At 45.0% G+C, this 15336-nt stretch overlaps 1 protein-coding gene across 2 annotated transcripts in view; it reads right to left on the reverse strand.

Annotated features, from left to right (window-relative positions):
• Positions 1 to 15336, reverse strand: part of dnai1 (dynein axonemal intermediate chain 1) — a 230483-nt gene that overhangs the window by 177351 nt on the left and 37796 nt on the right. For both annotated transcript variants that reach the window (XM_062972641.1, XM_008120590.3), the window contains exons 6-7: positions 10907 to 11043; positions 5312 to 5431 (exon numbers count right to left, since the gene is read on the reverse strand). In XM_062972641.1, the coding sequence (XP_062828711.1) occupies positions 5312 to 5431; positions 10907 to 11043 (257 nt within the window). The remainder of the gene's footprint in view (positions 1 to 5311; positions 5432 to 10906; positions 11044 to 15336) is intronic.

Consider the following 15336-nt stretch of genomic DNA (forward strand, 5'->3'; position numbering starts at 1 on the left):
TCATCTACCAGTGCATGTTTCTCTTCTTCTATCATCATCATCATCATCATCATCATCATCATCATCATCATCACCATCCTGCTTCTTACTTTAGATGACATCTCTCTTAGGTATATTTTTTTGGACAAAAAGGGGCATTTTAAATGAAATTCTGCCACTGTTTAGAGAAACATATTTTTTGTGATGAAGTGATGTGTTCGGTGCCACCCCTTTCCTCCATACAAAGCACAAAAGCCTCCATGATTCTAGAAACACTTTTTCCTACATTAAAAAAGATGTTTGATGCACAAAACGGCCACAACAATAGAATGAATAAATAAATAAATAATCCCACATGTCTTTGTGCACAGAATGATTTTCACAAACATTGGTGGGAAGAGTGTACCAAGCAAAAATAATGAAGAAATGTTCTCTTGTAGCAGGGAGATAACTATGAAAACTATTTCCCTTTGCATGCAAGAACAAGTAGTGTAATACATATTTACCAAATTGAATGTTTTGATGATGACATCTGCATATGCTGTGTATTTTATTTGCAAGCAGAGCTGACCTGTTCAACATGAGTTCAGGACAAGAAAATGCTCCTTGCCGATGATCTAGAAATAGTGGGGGTGTCTGTTTTGGTTAAATACTTATTTTCTGTGACCCGCCAGCCCCTCCTTGGCTTCTCCTCTAAGGGCTGTGCAGGAGACCTCTGCTCCGATCCCTTTCAGCAATTGCAGCTAAGACGGAATTTAAGGCATCGAAATTAAACCTCCCTGCTCTTTAAGTGCCTTTAAATTGCGATGGCATTTAACGACCAAGGCCTTTAAACTCCCCCAGAAAGCAGGAGCCGTGCAAATGCAAGCAATGCGTTTTAAGAGTCTCCTTTTTTGGCTCCTGTGACTCTGAGTCAACGTCTACTCAAGCGGTCCTTTATGTGCCTGAAAAACTAGCGTACTGGGGCTTACTTTTAAAAAGACATAAATAAAATGCAGCTGGGTTACAAATCAAAGTCCTCACAAGTCCGTATGTGCCCTGCCTTTGGGAGCATAGCGCTCTGCTCCAGTTAGAGATGAGATATGCTTCTTGGCACACAGCAACTCTCTGTGACTATTTTCTCCTGACGTTTCACCTGCATCTGTGGCTGGAATATTCAAAGAATGCAGCCAAAACATCAGGAGAAAATGGTGCTAAAACACATTGGCCATACAGTCCGGAAACCAAACAACACCCCAGTGATTCCGGCCATGAAATCCTTCAACAATCAGTATTTTTCTCATCAAATCTTCCAGCACAATTTTAGCTGTGTTGCTCTCTTTAGGAAACATCACTAGATCATTTGGAATGAGCCAGCCTAGTGGCTCAAAAGGTGTTGTTCTTTGACTTTGGAGACCAAAGTTTGAATTCCACTTGGGAAAAGTGACACTCTCTCAGCCTCAGAGGAAGGCAATGGCAAACCTTCTTCAAATGAAGCTTGCCAAGGAAACCCCCATGCCAGGTTTAACTTAGAGTTGCCACAAACTGGATTTGATCGTTTGCTTTGATTGTGAGCAGTTTTGAGTCTGTTTTTTACAGAGAGAAAAGGTAAAGGTTTTCCCCTGACATTAAGTCTAATTGTGTCCGATTCCAGGGCCTGGTGCTCATCTCTATTTCTAAACCAAAGAGCTGGAAAATAGAATAGAATAACTTTATTGTCATTGTACATTGTACAATGAAATTAAATGCCATTCCCAATGCACATTATATGTGTCTCAAGTACCGTTGAAGAGAAATGTTTAAACCAGGGATAGAAACCATGCAACACTCCAGAAGTCACTGGTCTGCAACTCCCAGCAGCCCTGCCCAGCCCATCCTGTGGTTGAGCATGCTGGGAAGTGGAAGTCCAGCAACAACTTGGAAAGCTACACAATTTTCACCTTTGGTTTATATTGCCCGCAAAGCTGGGAAGAATGAAAGCTTGCCATTTCTTACAGGAAGGCCCTGCCATGGGTTATCATGGCCAGGTTTTATTGAAAGGAGGTTTGCCACTGCCCTTGCCTGAGGCTGAGAGGGTGTGACCTGCCCAGGATTTCAATAGACCTTCCTTTAGACCCTCTATAGACCCCTTCTACTCCTTCTACATGACAGGCATCACTGAGGGCTGCATCGGCCTTATGTTTGCATGCAAAGGGCCATTTGTAATTGTAAGACTGTATAAATGTAACTGCTTCTTAATATATGATTATTACACAACTTCAGACATACCATCTTCATCTACTCATATAAATAAATGAATACCACTATTACTCCTAAAAAGGTAAAGGTTTCCCCTGACTTTAAGTCCAGTCATGTCTGACTCTGGGGTATGGTGCTCATCTCCATTTCTAAGCCGAAGAACCGGCGTTGTCTGTAGACACCTCCAAAGTCATGTGGCCGGCATGACTGCATGGAGCGCCATTACTTCTACTACTACTGTAATAACAGAAATATGAAACCTTGCTGCTGGGGCATTAAAAGCCTAATACATGGCTCTCTCTCTATAAATAAATGAACAACAACAACAACAACAACAACAACAACAGAAAGATAAAACTATGTTGCTTTGGTACTGAAAGCATAACACCTCCCACATGAAAGCCACTGATGACTAAGGTCGGTTCAAATCCCATGTATCCCATTAACCCCAGACCTTATTTGAAGAAGAGCAAAGGCTGGTTGGACATCTGTCAGGGATGCTTTAATTGTGGTTTCCTGTATAGCAGGGCATTGTACTAGATGGCCCATGTGGTCTCTTCCAACTCCATGGTCCTATGAAAGTGGGTGGAGGGGAGCTTCCTTTCCCCCAAATCCCCTTCCTAATTTGTGCCACAGAGTGGGGTCCACTGTATTCCAGATCAGATAGGAGGGAACTGGACCAGACTTGGGCACATCTCTTTTAAAGTATTCAGCGGTGGCCTCTCAGGGCAAGGTTGCTTGGTCCCAGGGGCAAGAAGAGAGGCCACCATAGTCAGGGCCTCTGTGGAGGATGAGGATGATGAGGATGATGAGGATGATGAGGAAGATTGTCTTTGCCTAGCTTCTGAATGAGAGGCAAATGTAGATCAGCAACCTGAGCAGCTTGACACTCTGGAACTCACTGCTGCAGAACAGGAGCAAGACCCTCCAGGGACTGGGGGAACATAGTTAGGGCAGGATGAGGATTTCCAGGGAGAACAGCAGGAGACAACTATCTTTGCCTGGCTCCAGCCAAGAGTTGATGCCATCCAGCTGAGAAGATCTAAATGGTTGGCCCAGAAATGCCCAACAGGTAAAAGTGTTGTGACTCAGCAGCAGTGCCAGAGTGAAGATGAGGAAGGGGATTTTGGTTTACAGATGCAGGTGCCAGATGATGGGATGCAAGATGAATTTCAAGATGATGTCATGGGGAATTATGGAATTCAGACACAGGCTGGGTCAGAAGTGCAGCCTGTGGATGAACTCCTGATGCAGCCTGTCACGGATGAGAACCAAGGAAACATTCCCATGGGAAATAATGAGCTTGATCTGTCTCAGGCTCTCGTTCAGGTGCAAAATAATGATAATGAGCTGTTTGGCCTTGATGGTCAGAATGAGTCTGAAGCCCCGTTGCTCTCTAGGGCTGATCGTTTGCAATGGAAAGGAATGCCACGGCGAAGCCTTAGATTAGCTGGGAAACAGGAGGCCACTGAAGGGAAAAGAAATGCATTTTTGGGTTGCCTTTAAAAACAGTGTGTTGAGAGGCAAATCTCTGTCAAAGCAAATCCTCGCTTCATCAGGGTGGATGATCTATGTCTTCATGCTACTCCTGTTTTGGGAATTCTCCTGTTCGTGAATCCTTGTAACCTTTGGGCTATTGTATCTTTGGGAATGGATTATTGCTTCTTGTCTATGAATTATTGGATTTATTGACTCTATGTTTGACAGCTATTTTTGGAACTATATTTCTGCCTGCTTTGATACTACATATATTCTGCTTTTGCTCAATAAAATTACAAAAGACTATCTACTGTGTGTGGCTTGGTGTCTACAGCAAGGTGAACTATTCTGAGTTGTGACAAAAAGAACCTTAGTGAGTAGCAATAGCTAATGGTTTAATAGGTATTTGCTGGGAGCAATGTCTTGGAAGAGCTACAGCTGGTATTCCTGTTGGAGACTTCGAGTATGGACTTTGACTATGGTGTCTGGACTTTGATTTGGCATATATCTTGGAGAGCGGTGGGCTTGACTATCCTCCTGTTTGACTCTCGTTGTGGACTACTTGCTGAGTATGATTCTGGACTTCCATTGACTGTGAGATTGGAGAGTGGCTAGCAGAGCTCTGACAGCCATCCTTCTCATGTGCCACGTCTGCTGGAGCCTAAACCAGAGATTCAAGCCCTAACTGTGCGAGGCGACCTGCATTTAGCATCTTCTGAAAGCAGCAGCACTTCCTCCAGTTCTCCTGCTGTTTACAGGATACCAGAGGCTGTGAGGAGGGAAATGGTCTTCGGACGGAAACAGGTTCCCTCAAACCAGGTTCCTGCTGCATTTGAAACGCGGAGGATATGGCCAGCGCTTGGCAGAATGAATGGCACCAGCACAAGGAGCATCCAGGCCTCACGGCCACGTGAAATAGCATGGCAGGCCTGATTCAGGCCACAGGCCTCAGGTTTGACACATGAGCACCACACCCTGCTGGCTTCTACTATGAGAGCCTACCACACTTAAACACATAGTGAAGGGACCAGAAAATGGTAAACTTTTGCATATATGGCTTTGCCTCTGCATATATCATATTAGCCTTTTATATAGACCATGTAAACATTTTGCATGAACCAAGGTAGTACTATAACACAGGGCCTGTGCCCCTCGCTTCCTGTGAGCTGGTGCCTTTCTCCAGAAACTTCTAAGGAGAGAAGAAAGCTCAGAGTAAACAAGTAAGGTCACTGGTATTGCTTGTGCCAAAGTAGGTGTGGAAGGTGAGGAAAACCCTCAGCCATTGGTCACTTTTAGATAAGCCAAGATATATATTCTTTGTTTGCTGCAACATGCTTTTGCGGCAGCCATTTGCACAGTACAGATCTTTAGGTTGTGTACAGCTGTTCTGCCTTCTCATAGCTATGGTGAAAATAAACTTTGCTTTTTGCATCTTTCACGAGGCTGGGTTTTCTGCCTGATTTCCCTCCTGAGCCGGGACCCATTGAAGGTAAATTGTCTTACAATGGGACCCAGAAACTGTCCACCGGAGTGGCCTCACCCCCTGCTAATTTGGTGCCAAAAGCCACATTTGATCCATCTCCAACAGTGTGTAATGGCAGGTTCAGAGAGACGCCCAGCCCAGAGGCACACCTACCCTCACAGTGTTGTTGAAGGTCTGCGAGGCTCTCTCGCTGAAGTTGAACTGGTTGGTGAGCTTCCGTTCTTGCACTGGCCGGGGACGGATCTGCTCTTCTTCCTCTTCTGGGGCTGCAGCCTGAAGCAGGAAAAAAAACATAGTGAGATAAGGATTTTGCATGGGGCGCACCATTTGGGATGGCTGTTGAGCCTACAGATTTGGAGTCCAGCAATAAAGAATCTTCGGTTCAGGGACTTATTAGGGGCCCAAATGCAACTGGGCCCCTAATAAGCCTGATGGGGAAACACTGGGACTCACTGTTTTGACAAAAGCATTGCGAGACGAGCGCTGTGCTTTCATCCTAAAATGAATGGCAATACAATAAAATGCGAATGGCAATACAATTTTTATGACAAAGTTCCCAAATGAATCTCAGCATTATAGATCTGAAAATTGCTGGGTGTTTTCCCTCCTGAAGAAGAAATCTCAGTAGCTCCAAATAAAGTCAGATAATACCTGAAACTATGTGGTGCCACAACATCCTGTTTATCTATATATATATAAAAGAGTGATGGCATCACGGCAGCGGACAAAACAACAAAAGTAAACACCCCACAACCTTGAAAATTGACAGCACAACCCCTCATCCATGCCTCTAGGTTGATACAATAAAAAGAAAAGAAAAATAAAGTCCTAATTAGAGGGAGAGGAATAATTGTTTTTATCCAATTGCTGCCAGTTAGAAGGCTAAGCTCTGTTCACTTGGTACCCTAGCAACCCACTCAGCCCAGGGGACCCTTTACCTTAACTACCACCAATTCCTCAATACTTTATTTCCCATACCACCAGACTTCACCACAGCAACGCGTGGCCGGGCACAGCTAGTATACATATAAAAGGGTAATGAAATTTCGGCCTAGGACAAAACAACAAAACTACACATCCCAGAAACACTAAATTTGGCAGCACAACCCCTCATCCATGCCTCGGTGTTCATACCACAAAAAGAAAAGAAAAATAAAGTCCTAATTAGAGGGAGAGGAAGAATTGTTTTTATCCAATTGCTGCCAGTTAGAAGGCTAAGCTCCGCCCACTTGCTCTCCTAGCAACCCACTCAGCCCAGGGGACAGGCAGAGTTAGGCCTCACTTAGGCCTCTTCCACACTGCCTATAAAATACAGATTAGCAGATTTGAACTGGATTATATGGCAGTGTAGACTCAAGGCCCTTCCACACAGCCACCTCAGTGTGCATTTTATCCAGCTGTGTAGAAGGGGCCTCATATCATCCAGTTCTAAGCAGATAATATAAGATTATAAATATACAGTAGAGTCTCACTCATCCAACATAAACAGGCTGGCAGGATAAGTGAATATGTTGGATAATAAGAAGGGATTCAGGAAAAGCCGATTAAACATAAATTAGGTAATCGTTATACAAATTAAGCAGCAAAACATCATGTTAGACAACAAATTGGACAGAAAAAGTAGTTCCATGCGCAGTAATGCTATGGTATGTAGTAATTACTGTATTTACAAATTTACCACCAAAATATCACAATGAATTTAAAACAGACTACCAAAACATTGACTACTAAAAGGCAGACTGCGTTGGATAATCCAGACCATTGGATAAGCGAATGTTGGATAAGTGAGATTTTACTCTACAGGGGAAAACCTTTACCCTTTACCTTAACTACCACCAATTCCTCAATACTTTATTTCCCATACCACCAGACTTCGCCACAGCAACGCGTGGCCGGGCACAGCTAGTTGGTCTATAAGACACCACAACACTCTTGGATATTTTCTGTCCTAACAGACTAACACAGCTACTGTCAGGATCTGATAAAATGTGGAGGCATATCCAGGTGATAAATGGCTGAGTCAGGATGACAAAGCAAGTGTCTGATGCAGCCAGAAATGTGTGCTTGCATCAGGTGGTGAATCATGAAACCATGAATGCATCATTGCATCATGTGGATGCATATAAAGCGGGCAGACACCATGCGCTGACTGATGGTCTTCCTGGATTGTGTTTGTCTGTGCATTCTGGAGAGAAGAGATCTGCATAAAGCAACTTGCTGTGAAGAGGAGAGGTTAGAGGGAGTGTGCATTTGTATACAGCTGTTCGTGTCTGTGTTGCTGAACTTCAATATAAAAGCCTTCCTGATTTGGAACGAACCTTGGCTGCCTGCTGTCTTTGCTGTTCCTTCAGGTACCTCCTGAACACTTAAGAGGTATTTTAGTGGAAAATATTTTCTTTTTTTAATTTTTATTATTATTATTATTATTTTAGAAATTATAATAGACATTCATGAAAGTGAAAAACAAGAAGTAAAATAAAATACACACATATAAAAAAGGAAAAAAATACAGAAAGATATAAAGATTTGCACTGTAGTGTACAGCCAGAGCTCGTTAAACTAATGGATATTCACAGAGTGAGTGTACCGTAGTTATACCTTAACTTGACCTTGTCCCCCTAAGCCCTCACCCGTGAACCCAACCTCCTAGACCTCTGATACCACTCAGTAAGTATCACATAACTAATCATCAACTACCCATGTATCTTCTTTCGCTAAATCCCCTTTATGGCAGTCATCAAATCTACCTTTGTCTTCTTTTCCAGATACCCAAGTGCCAGCCTCCATTTGTTTACAAAATCCTCATTATTTCCTCCTCTGTTACTATTGACAGCAGTGTGTGCGAAAAAGACCTTGGAGTCCTCGTGGACAACAAGTTAAACATGAGCCTACAATGTGATGCGGCTGCTAAGAAAGCCAATGGGATTCTGGCCTGCATCAATAGGGGAATAGCGTCTAGATCCAGGGAAGTCCTGCTCCCCCTTATTCTATTCTGCCTTGGTCAGACCACACCTGGAATACTGTGTCCAATTTTGGGCACCACAGTTGAAGGGAGATGTTGACAAGCTGGAAAGCGTCCAGAGGAGGGCGACTAAAATGATTAAGGGTCTGGAGAACAAGCCCTATGAGGAGCGGCTTAAAGAGCTGGGCATGTTTAGCCTGCAGAAGAGAAGGCTGAGAGGAGACATGATAGCCATGTACAAATACGTGAAGGGAAGTCATAGGGAGGAGGGAGGAAGCTTGTTTTCTGCTGCCCTGCAGACTAGGACACGGAACAAGGGCTTCAAACTACAGGAAAGGAGATTCCACCTGAACATCAGGAAGAACTTCCTCACTGTGAGAAGGGCTGTTCGACAGTGGAACTCTCTCCCCGGGGCCGTGGTAGAGGCTCCTTCTTTGGAGGCTTTTAAGCAGAGGCTGGATGGCCATCTGTCGGGGGTGCTTTGAATGTGATTTCCTGCTTCTTAGCAGGGGGTTGGACTGGATGGCCCATGAGGTCTCTTCCAACTCTACTATTCTATGATTCTATGATTCTATGATTCTATTTGTCAGCTTGGCCATTTTGATATATTCCCCCAGTTTATCTCTCCAGTCTTTAATACCTAGCTTTTCTTCCCCCTTCCATGTTTTAGCTATTATTAGTCTTGCTGCAACAAAACAATATTGGCAAATTTCTTCATCTCCTGCGCTAATACTCCTTCTAAATAAACCTAATAAGCACATTTCCGGGTTTTTCTTGACCTTTTTGGTAATAATATTGTTTGTTTCTTTGACCACTTTTATCCAGAATTCTTGAACTGTACTACAGGTCCACCATACGTGGAAAAAGGTTCCTTTCGCTTTCTTGCATCTCCAACAGGCCCCTCTTTCTGTTTTCTCTATTTTCGCCAGAAGCTCTGGAGTTATGTATGTTCTATAAAACATTTTAAACATATTTTCTCTAATCTAGAGAATTAGAGTGGAAAATATTTTCAAAAGGGACTTGTTTTATAAAAATAAAATGGGTAGACAGTAGCGAGCATAATCCTTCTAAGGTCCAGTGGAATACCAACCACACCATCTCCAAATCCGCCCAACTCTGGGTCACCAGGAGACATGAAAATCTCCCTTCTTTCATTAATGATGATGATGATGATGTAGTGAAGAACTCAAAGCCTCAGTCATTTCCTGGGAATATGCCAAAGTCAATATCAGCACAAAACTCTTATCATTTAGAAACCCAGCCAGAATCTGAGCTTTTTGTTATTTTAAGAATGTTATACTATTGCCCTGAAGCCTCTTTTTACCACAAACCACACACTGTCCAGAAGATCCAATATTAAAGTTTATTAAAAGCAGAGTTTAATAAAAACTGGTTATATGAAAAGCAAGCAGATATTTTTTAAAAAGGAATCAAAGTTCAAAATGTTATGTCCTCGAAAGCCAAAGTCCAAAAATCCATACAGAGAAAGTCTCTAACAGAATCCCACTGAGATAATTCCAAGACCAGGTACATAAATCCAAGGCAGGCAAAACTATGCCTCATGAGACAAGAACACAGGAAGAACTTGAAGACTTGGTTAGATAAATTACAAGGCCCATGGCACCGAGAGTTCTTGACCTGATTGCATTGTGCTCTCACAAAGAATTGTATCAACATGGACCACTATTAAAAGTAAAAAAAATCCCTCCCATGAGATCATTTCTTTTGCACCTGCTCTCTTTACCTCTGATCCAGTTGGAAAAGCGAGTCCTTAATTGCCGGCCTTGTTGTCTTAATTCTAATCTCTCTGACCTCCACAGATATTCATCTTCCCCAATTCCCTCGGTCTGCACTTCTGGCAGGTTCCCATGAGAGAGGCCTTTGTCAAAGTTATGGTTTGTGTGGTATGAAATGTCCACTCATTGTTAAAGCTAGTGTGTGTGCAATGCTTTGGTAAGCATTCCAGTAGAGAAATGGTTAAATGCATAGAGTTAGATTTACTGCTCGAGTGACATTATGTAGCTTCCGATATCAGTCACTGGAAAGGAATGTGGGCATCAACAAGTTATCTGATAATGTTCTTCACCAGTTGCTGTCAATCTAGCAGGACATGTGGATGAGCTCCTTCGGCTGTGCTTGTGTAAATAGCTGTAAATTACTTCAATAAAAGTTCAGAACTGCCGGTCGTGCGTCTAAGCGGATTTCTAGATTGCCGACGGAGAGGAGATGGAGACGGAGAGCTGAATAAGTCTCAATTAAACCCTCGCACCGACAGCCTTCACCGTTCTATTGGGAACAGCCAGGAGATTCCAAAACATTTCTCTCTGGGCCCTCTGAATCTCTCCCAGCATCCCCTACCTCATCTTGTGAACAGTCAGAATCTGACCAGACCCCAACCAAAAAAAATCCTGAGTGCTAGATGACCAACTAGAAAGAAAACCTAGAAGATCACTATAATATATGATAACTTCAGCAAGCATAATCTAGGCCCAGTGATGGAAGGAACCAGAAATCTCAGCGCAAGAACAATCACTGGTGAAGACCTTTGAACTCGATGAGACATCTGTATTCTTTTGTGTAGGCCTATGTTAGGATAGTGTGTTTGTTTCAGATTTAGTTTTGTAAGATGTAGTAGTCTTAGTGTTCTATACTATGTAAATTTGTTTTCTTTGTATTGCCTTTCTAAAATGTTCCTTTCTTCACCTTTCGAAAAAATAGCATGAAAAATACCTAGCACCCTAAGTCAGCAGCCGCTTGGATGTCACCATGAGATCACGAGGCCTTACCTGCTGATCCCCCTTCTCTCCTTCTTCTCCTTCCACAGCTTCTCCCACTTCTGCTTCTGCTTCTCCTTCCTCGTCCTCCTTCAGTTCCGCATCCAAGGCTTCAAGGTCCAGCACAACAGACGTAGCAGGAGCAAGAACTGCAAACCAAATGCAGACCAAATGAGCCCAAGGCACCAAATTCCTCAGATGGGCCATCAAACTCTTTGACTCCCATTTTATCAGAACATAGCTTTCTCTCTTTTATCCTATTTAAGGAAATGTGAAGTCTGTGTGGTATTTTGCACAAGGTGGTGTGTAAAACATAAATAGTTTGTGGCAGCCACAAAAACAAAGTTTCTGGAGTAGAAAAACTACTTTCAAAGTAAGGACTGCACAATGAAACAGGAAATAACACTTTCAGACCAGGAACAGAAAATATTTTTGAATTTTGTTACATAGTGCAATTGTAGCGACCAGGAGCCAGTGCAGGTGGGCAAAAATCGAATAGGACCATGGGGTTGTATCAGGCATGGGCAAACTTGGGCCCTCCAGGTGTATTGGACTTCAATTTCCATAATTCCTAACAGTCTACTGTAAGACATAATCTGGGGGCTCAATGGTCTGCCAGAACAGGACGGAAACGGCCCCTGAATTTTCCACCCTCTGTGATGACCCATGGGCCTTGTACTCCTGCTCAGGACATTGTAATCCCTGATGAAGAAGAAAACTTGGGTTTTTTACCTTCCCAGTCAGAACTGGAATCTTCTCAGCCAGATCTTTCCCAGGCAGATCTGGGAACCTTGCACCTGCAAGAAAGTTGTGTCCCAGAAGTATGTCAAACAAACCCAGAGCCCACATCTCCCGTGTTCTTGCGCCGTGAGTTTTGTAAACAACAGAGGGGTTTGGAAGCAGCTTCGCGCAGGAGTGCGAGGATAGCAGCTAAGAATGTAGCCAATTAAGACTGCTTTCCGTGAGAATCTTTAGGGAGTCAAACATCTGGTCCCAGAGTTTAGCTTTCGTTTCTGGTTCCCAGAGAACTGCTTCGGCGAGAAAGTTAGACTCTATATAGGTGTTTTACCCGCGTAGTAACTTCGCGGAGTCAATTCGTCAGCCTCCGGAGCGAGTTGTGTCTGGACAGCGCGCTCCGTTTCAAGCCTCGTTCCTGCTCAAGCCTTGCCCTGCTTTCCAGCCTTCGCTCCAGTTTCCAGCCTTTGTTTACCTACGGACCTTGCTTGTTTTCCAGGACCATACCTTGCCTTGTATCACGGATTTTGCCAAGTTATTCCACGGACCTTGTTCTTGTTCCTTGTTACCTTGTTCCACGTTTTAAGCCTTGCTTCAAGTATCAAGTTATTTCCTAGCCTTGCTCAAGTTTATGGACTAAAGGACCTTGTCATCTCCCCTCACTTTGCCTGGCAAGTGAGTGTTTCGGTTATTGGATTACAACTTTGGAACATAATATTTCATATTGGACATTGCTTTTTTGGACTAATTTTGACCTTTCCTGAAAGGTCTACTTCTGAACTAACTTTTACATTTATTTTTATTAATCTTATATATTTCCTTAATATAGATATTAGATAGAATCTGGCCTCTGTGTATGGTTATTGGTGCTCTGTAGCCTGGGTCGTGACAGTTTGACTCCGCCGCCCTAAGCACCAATTAACCTCGGCCAGAATGTCTACCGGAACCGTACCTGGGCCGAGCGGCCAGCCGATTACCTACACCATCGACAAGGATGAGGTGGATCGAATCCGTGATAAGCTCAATGCCCAGGATGGAGAAATAAAAGGTTTGAAGGAACGCGGAATCCGTCTACCGGCCATGGCGTTGCCAACCAAGTTTACTGGAGAAGCTTCTAAGGTTCATGTTTTCCGTCGCCAATGCCAAGCTTATCTAGAGGCCCGTGCTGCCGAATTTCCCCAAGAAGACATCAAGGTGGCATGGGTTTACAGTCTTCTAGACGGGCCAGGGGCCAACTGGGCGACGGCACTGTTCGACCAAGCCTCTCCACACCTAAGATCCGCGCAACGCTTCTTGGACCACCTTAAAGAGACTTGGGGAATCGAGGACAATTTGGAGGCAGCCGGTCACAAACTCCGTCGCCTCTTCCAAGGAGACAGACCTATGTCTCAGTACATAGCCGAGTTCCGAGTGCTGGCCCACAATACCGGCTGGAATGATGTAGCCCTCAGAGGACAATTCCGGGAGGGTCTCAACATCGAAATGCTGGAGGAAATCTCCAAGGTGGATCCTCCCCAGACCCTCGAAGCACTCATTGATCAATGTTTACGGGCTGAAGTCATGATCGCCAACAGGAAACAGTGGGTTCGAGGCCAGAGCGGTAGAGCTGGGGCAAAACCCCCCGCTCCCGCCAGCGTTCAGCCACGTCCAGTGTGGAGACCCCCACCACCAACCCCATACCCCAGAGGAAGCGAGGAGGTGCCGATGCAGTTGGGCAACGTGCGTCCCAGATTAGATGCCGCCGAGAAGGCCCGTCGTCAACGCTTAAACCTCTGTTGGTACTGCGGGAACGGGGGCCACTTCGCCAGAGAGTGCCCAGCCAAAGGGAAGCCCGCCGCCCGTCTTGCGGCGGCGTCCTCCACGGAGACGAAGGCGTCTGAGCCGGCTGGCACACAGCCGGCGGGGGAAGCCAACGACCGGGCGTAGAGAGGCTCGCCAACCCGGTCAAAAAACCCGTTCAAGAGCCGCCAACCGGGGTCCTGTTCCTTCTCGTGGTCACCTTATGGTCAGCAAAAAGGGGACCCGTCATGATCCACGCCATGATAGACTCCGGAGCCACCAACAATTTCATTGATAGAGAGTATGCCGACTCTCTGGGATTACAATATCATGATTTCAAGAATGCCCGCGTGGTGCAAGCCATAGACGGCCGCCCCCTCAAGACGGGCCCCGTAAGTCAGTGGTCGGAACCCACCAGGATGTGGATAAGGGAACATATGGAAGAGATTTCCTTCTTTGTTACCGAGGTTCCCCATTTCCCTGTGATTTTGGGAATTCCATGGCTGACTCTCCACGACCCAAGCATCTCCTGGTCCAACAGAGAACTGCAGTTTGCTTCACAGTACTGCCAAAACCATTGCCTTGTAGCCAAGGTCTGCCATGCCACAGACACCGAGCCCATCATCACCCTGCCCAAGAAGTACTCCGAGTATTGGGATGTATTCAATGAAAAGGAAGCCGAGAAATTACCCCCACATAGACCTTATGACTGTGCCATTGACCTGGTGGAGGGGGCCCCGATCCCGCGAGGGCACCTATACTCCCTGACTGAACCAGAGCAAGAAGCTCTCAGGGAATTCATAGAGACAAACCTTCGTAAGGGATTCATTAGACCCTCTCAATCCCCAGCCGCCTCCCCAGTGATGTTTGTGAAGAAGAAGTCAGGGGAACTACGCTTGGTGGTGGACTACAGAGCATTGAACAATATCACCAAGCGGAACAGCTATCCCCTACCCTTAATCTCGGATCTACTGGATCGGCTTCGAGGAGCCAAGGTTTACACCAAGCTGGATCTTCGGGGGGCTTACAACTTAGTTCGCATCAGAGAAGGGGACGAGTGGAAGACCGCCTTCCAGACCAAATTCGGATTATTCGAGTCCCGAGTTATGAATTTTGGATTATGCGGAGCTCCCGCAACGTTCCAGTATTTTGTCAATGACATTTTTCAAGACTATCTAGATAGGTTCTTGATAATCTACCTGGACGATTTTTTGGTGTTTTCTAGATCACAATCAGAACATGAGAACCACGTCAAAATGGTGTTACAACGATTGCGGGATCATGGACTTTATGCCAAGTTGGAAAAATGCGCTTTTGATCTACAAGAGGTAGATTTCCTTGGATACCGTATCTCGCCTCTAGGGCTCTCCATGGATCCAGCCAAGGTTTCAGCAGTATTGGAATGGCGGGCGCCGACTAACAAGAAAGAGGTGCAGCGTTTCTTGGGGTTCGCGAACTATTACCGCAAGTTCATTCCAGATTTTGCCCGCTGGTCTGACCCAATCACTAGCTGCATCCGTGGAAAACAGCCCTTCCGCTGGACTGATCAAGCAGAGAAAGGGTTCCAGCAACTAAAGAACTTATTCACGTCCCAGCCAATTCTACAGCACCCAGATCCTGGAACCCCTTTTGTTGTGCAAGCGGACGCCTCTGATGTGGCAATTGGGGCTGTACTCTTACAACCGGTGGGAGACCACCTTCATCCCTGTGCCTTTTACTCCCGTCAACTAACCACACCAGAGAGAAATTACACCATTTGGGAAAAGGAACTACTGGCCATAAAGGCAGCTTTTGAAACTTGGAGACATTGGCTAGAAGGGGCCAAATTTCCCATTGAAGTCCACACTGATCATCGAAATCTAGAACATCTAAGAACTGCCCGCAAACTAAATCAGAGGCAGCAACGTTGGGCTTTGTTCTTTGAACGT

This window comes from Anolis carolinensis, chromosome 2 (assembly GCF_035594765.1).
Source record: "Anolis carolinensis isolate JA03-04 chromosome 2, rAnoCar3.1.pri, whole genome shotgun sequence".
In the NCBI taxonomy this organism is placed as follows: Eukaryota; Metazoa; Chordata; class Lepidosauria; order Squamata; family Dactyloidae; genus Anolis; species Anolis carolinensis.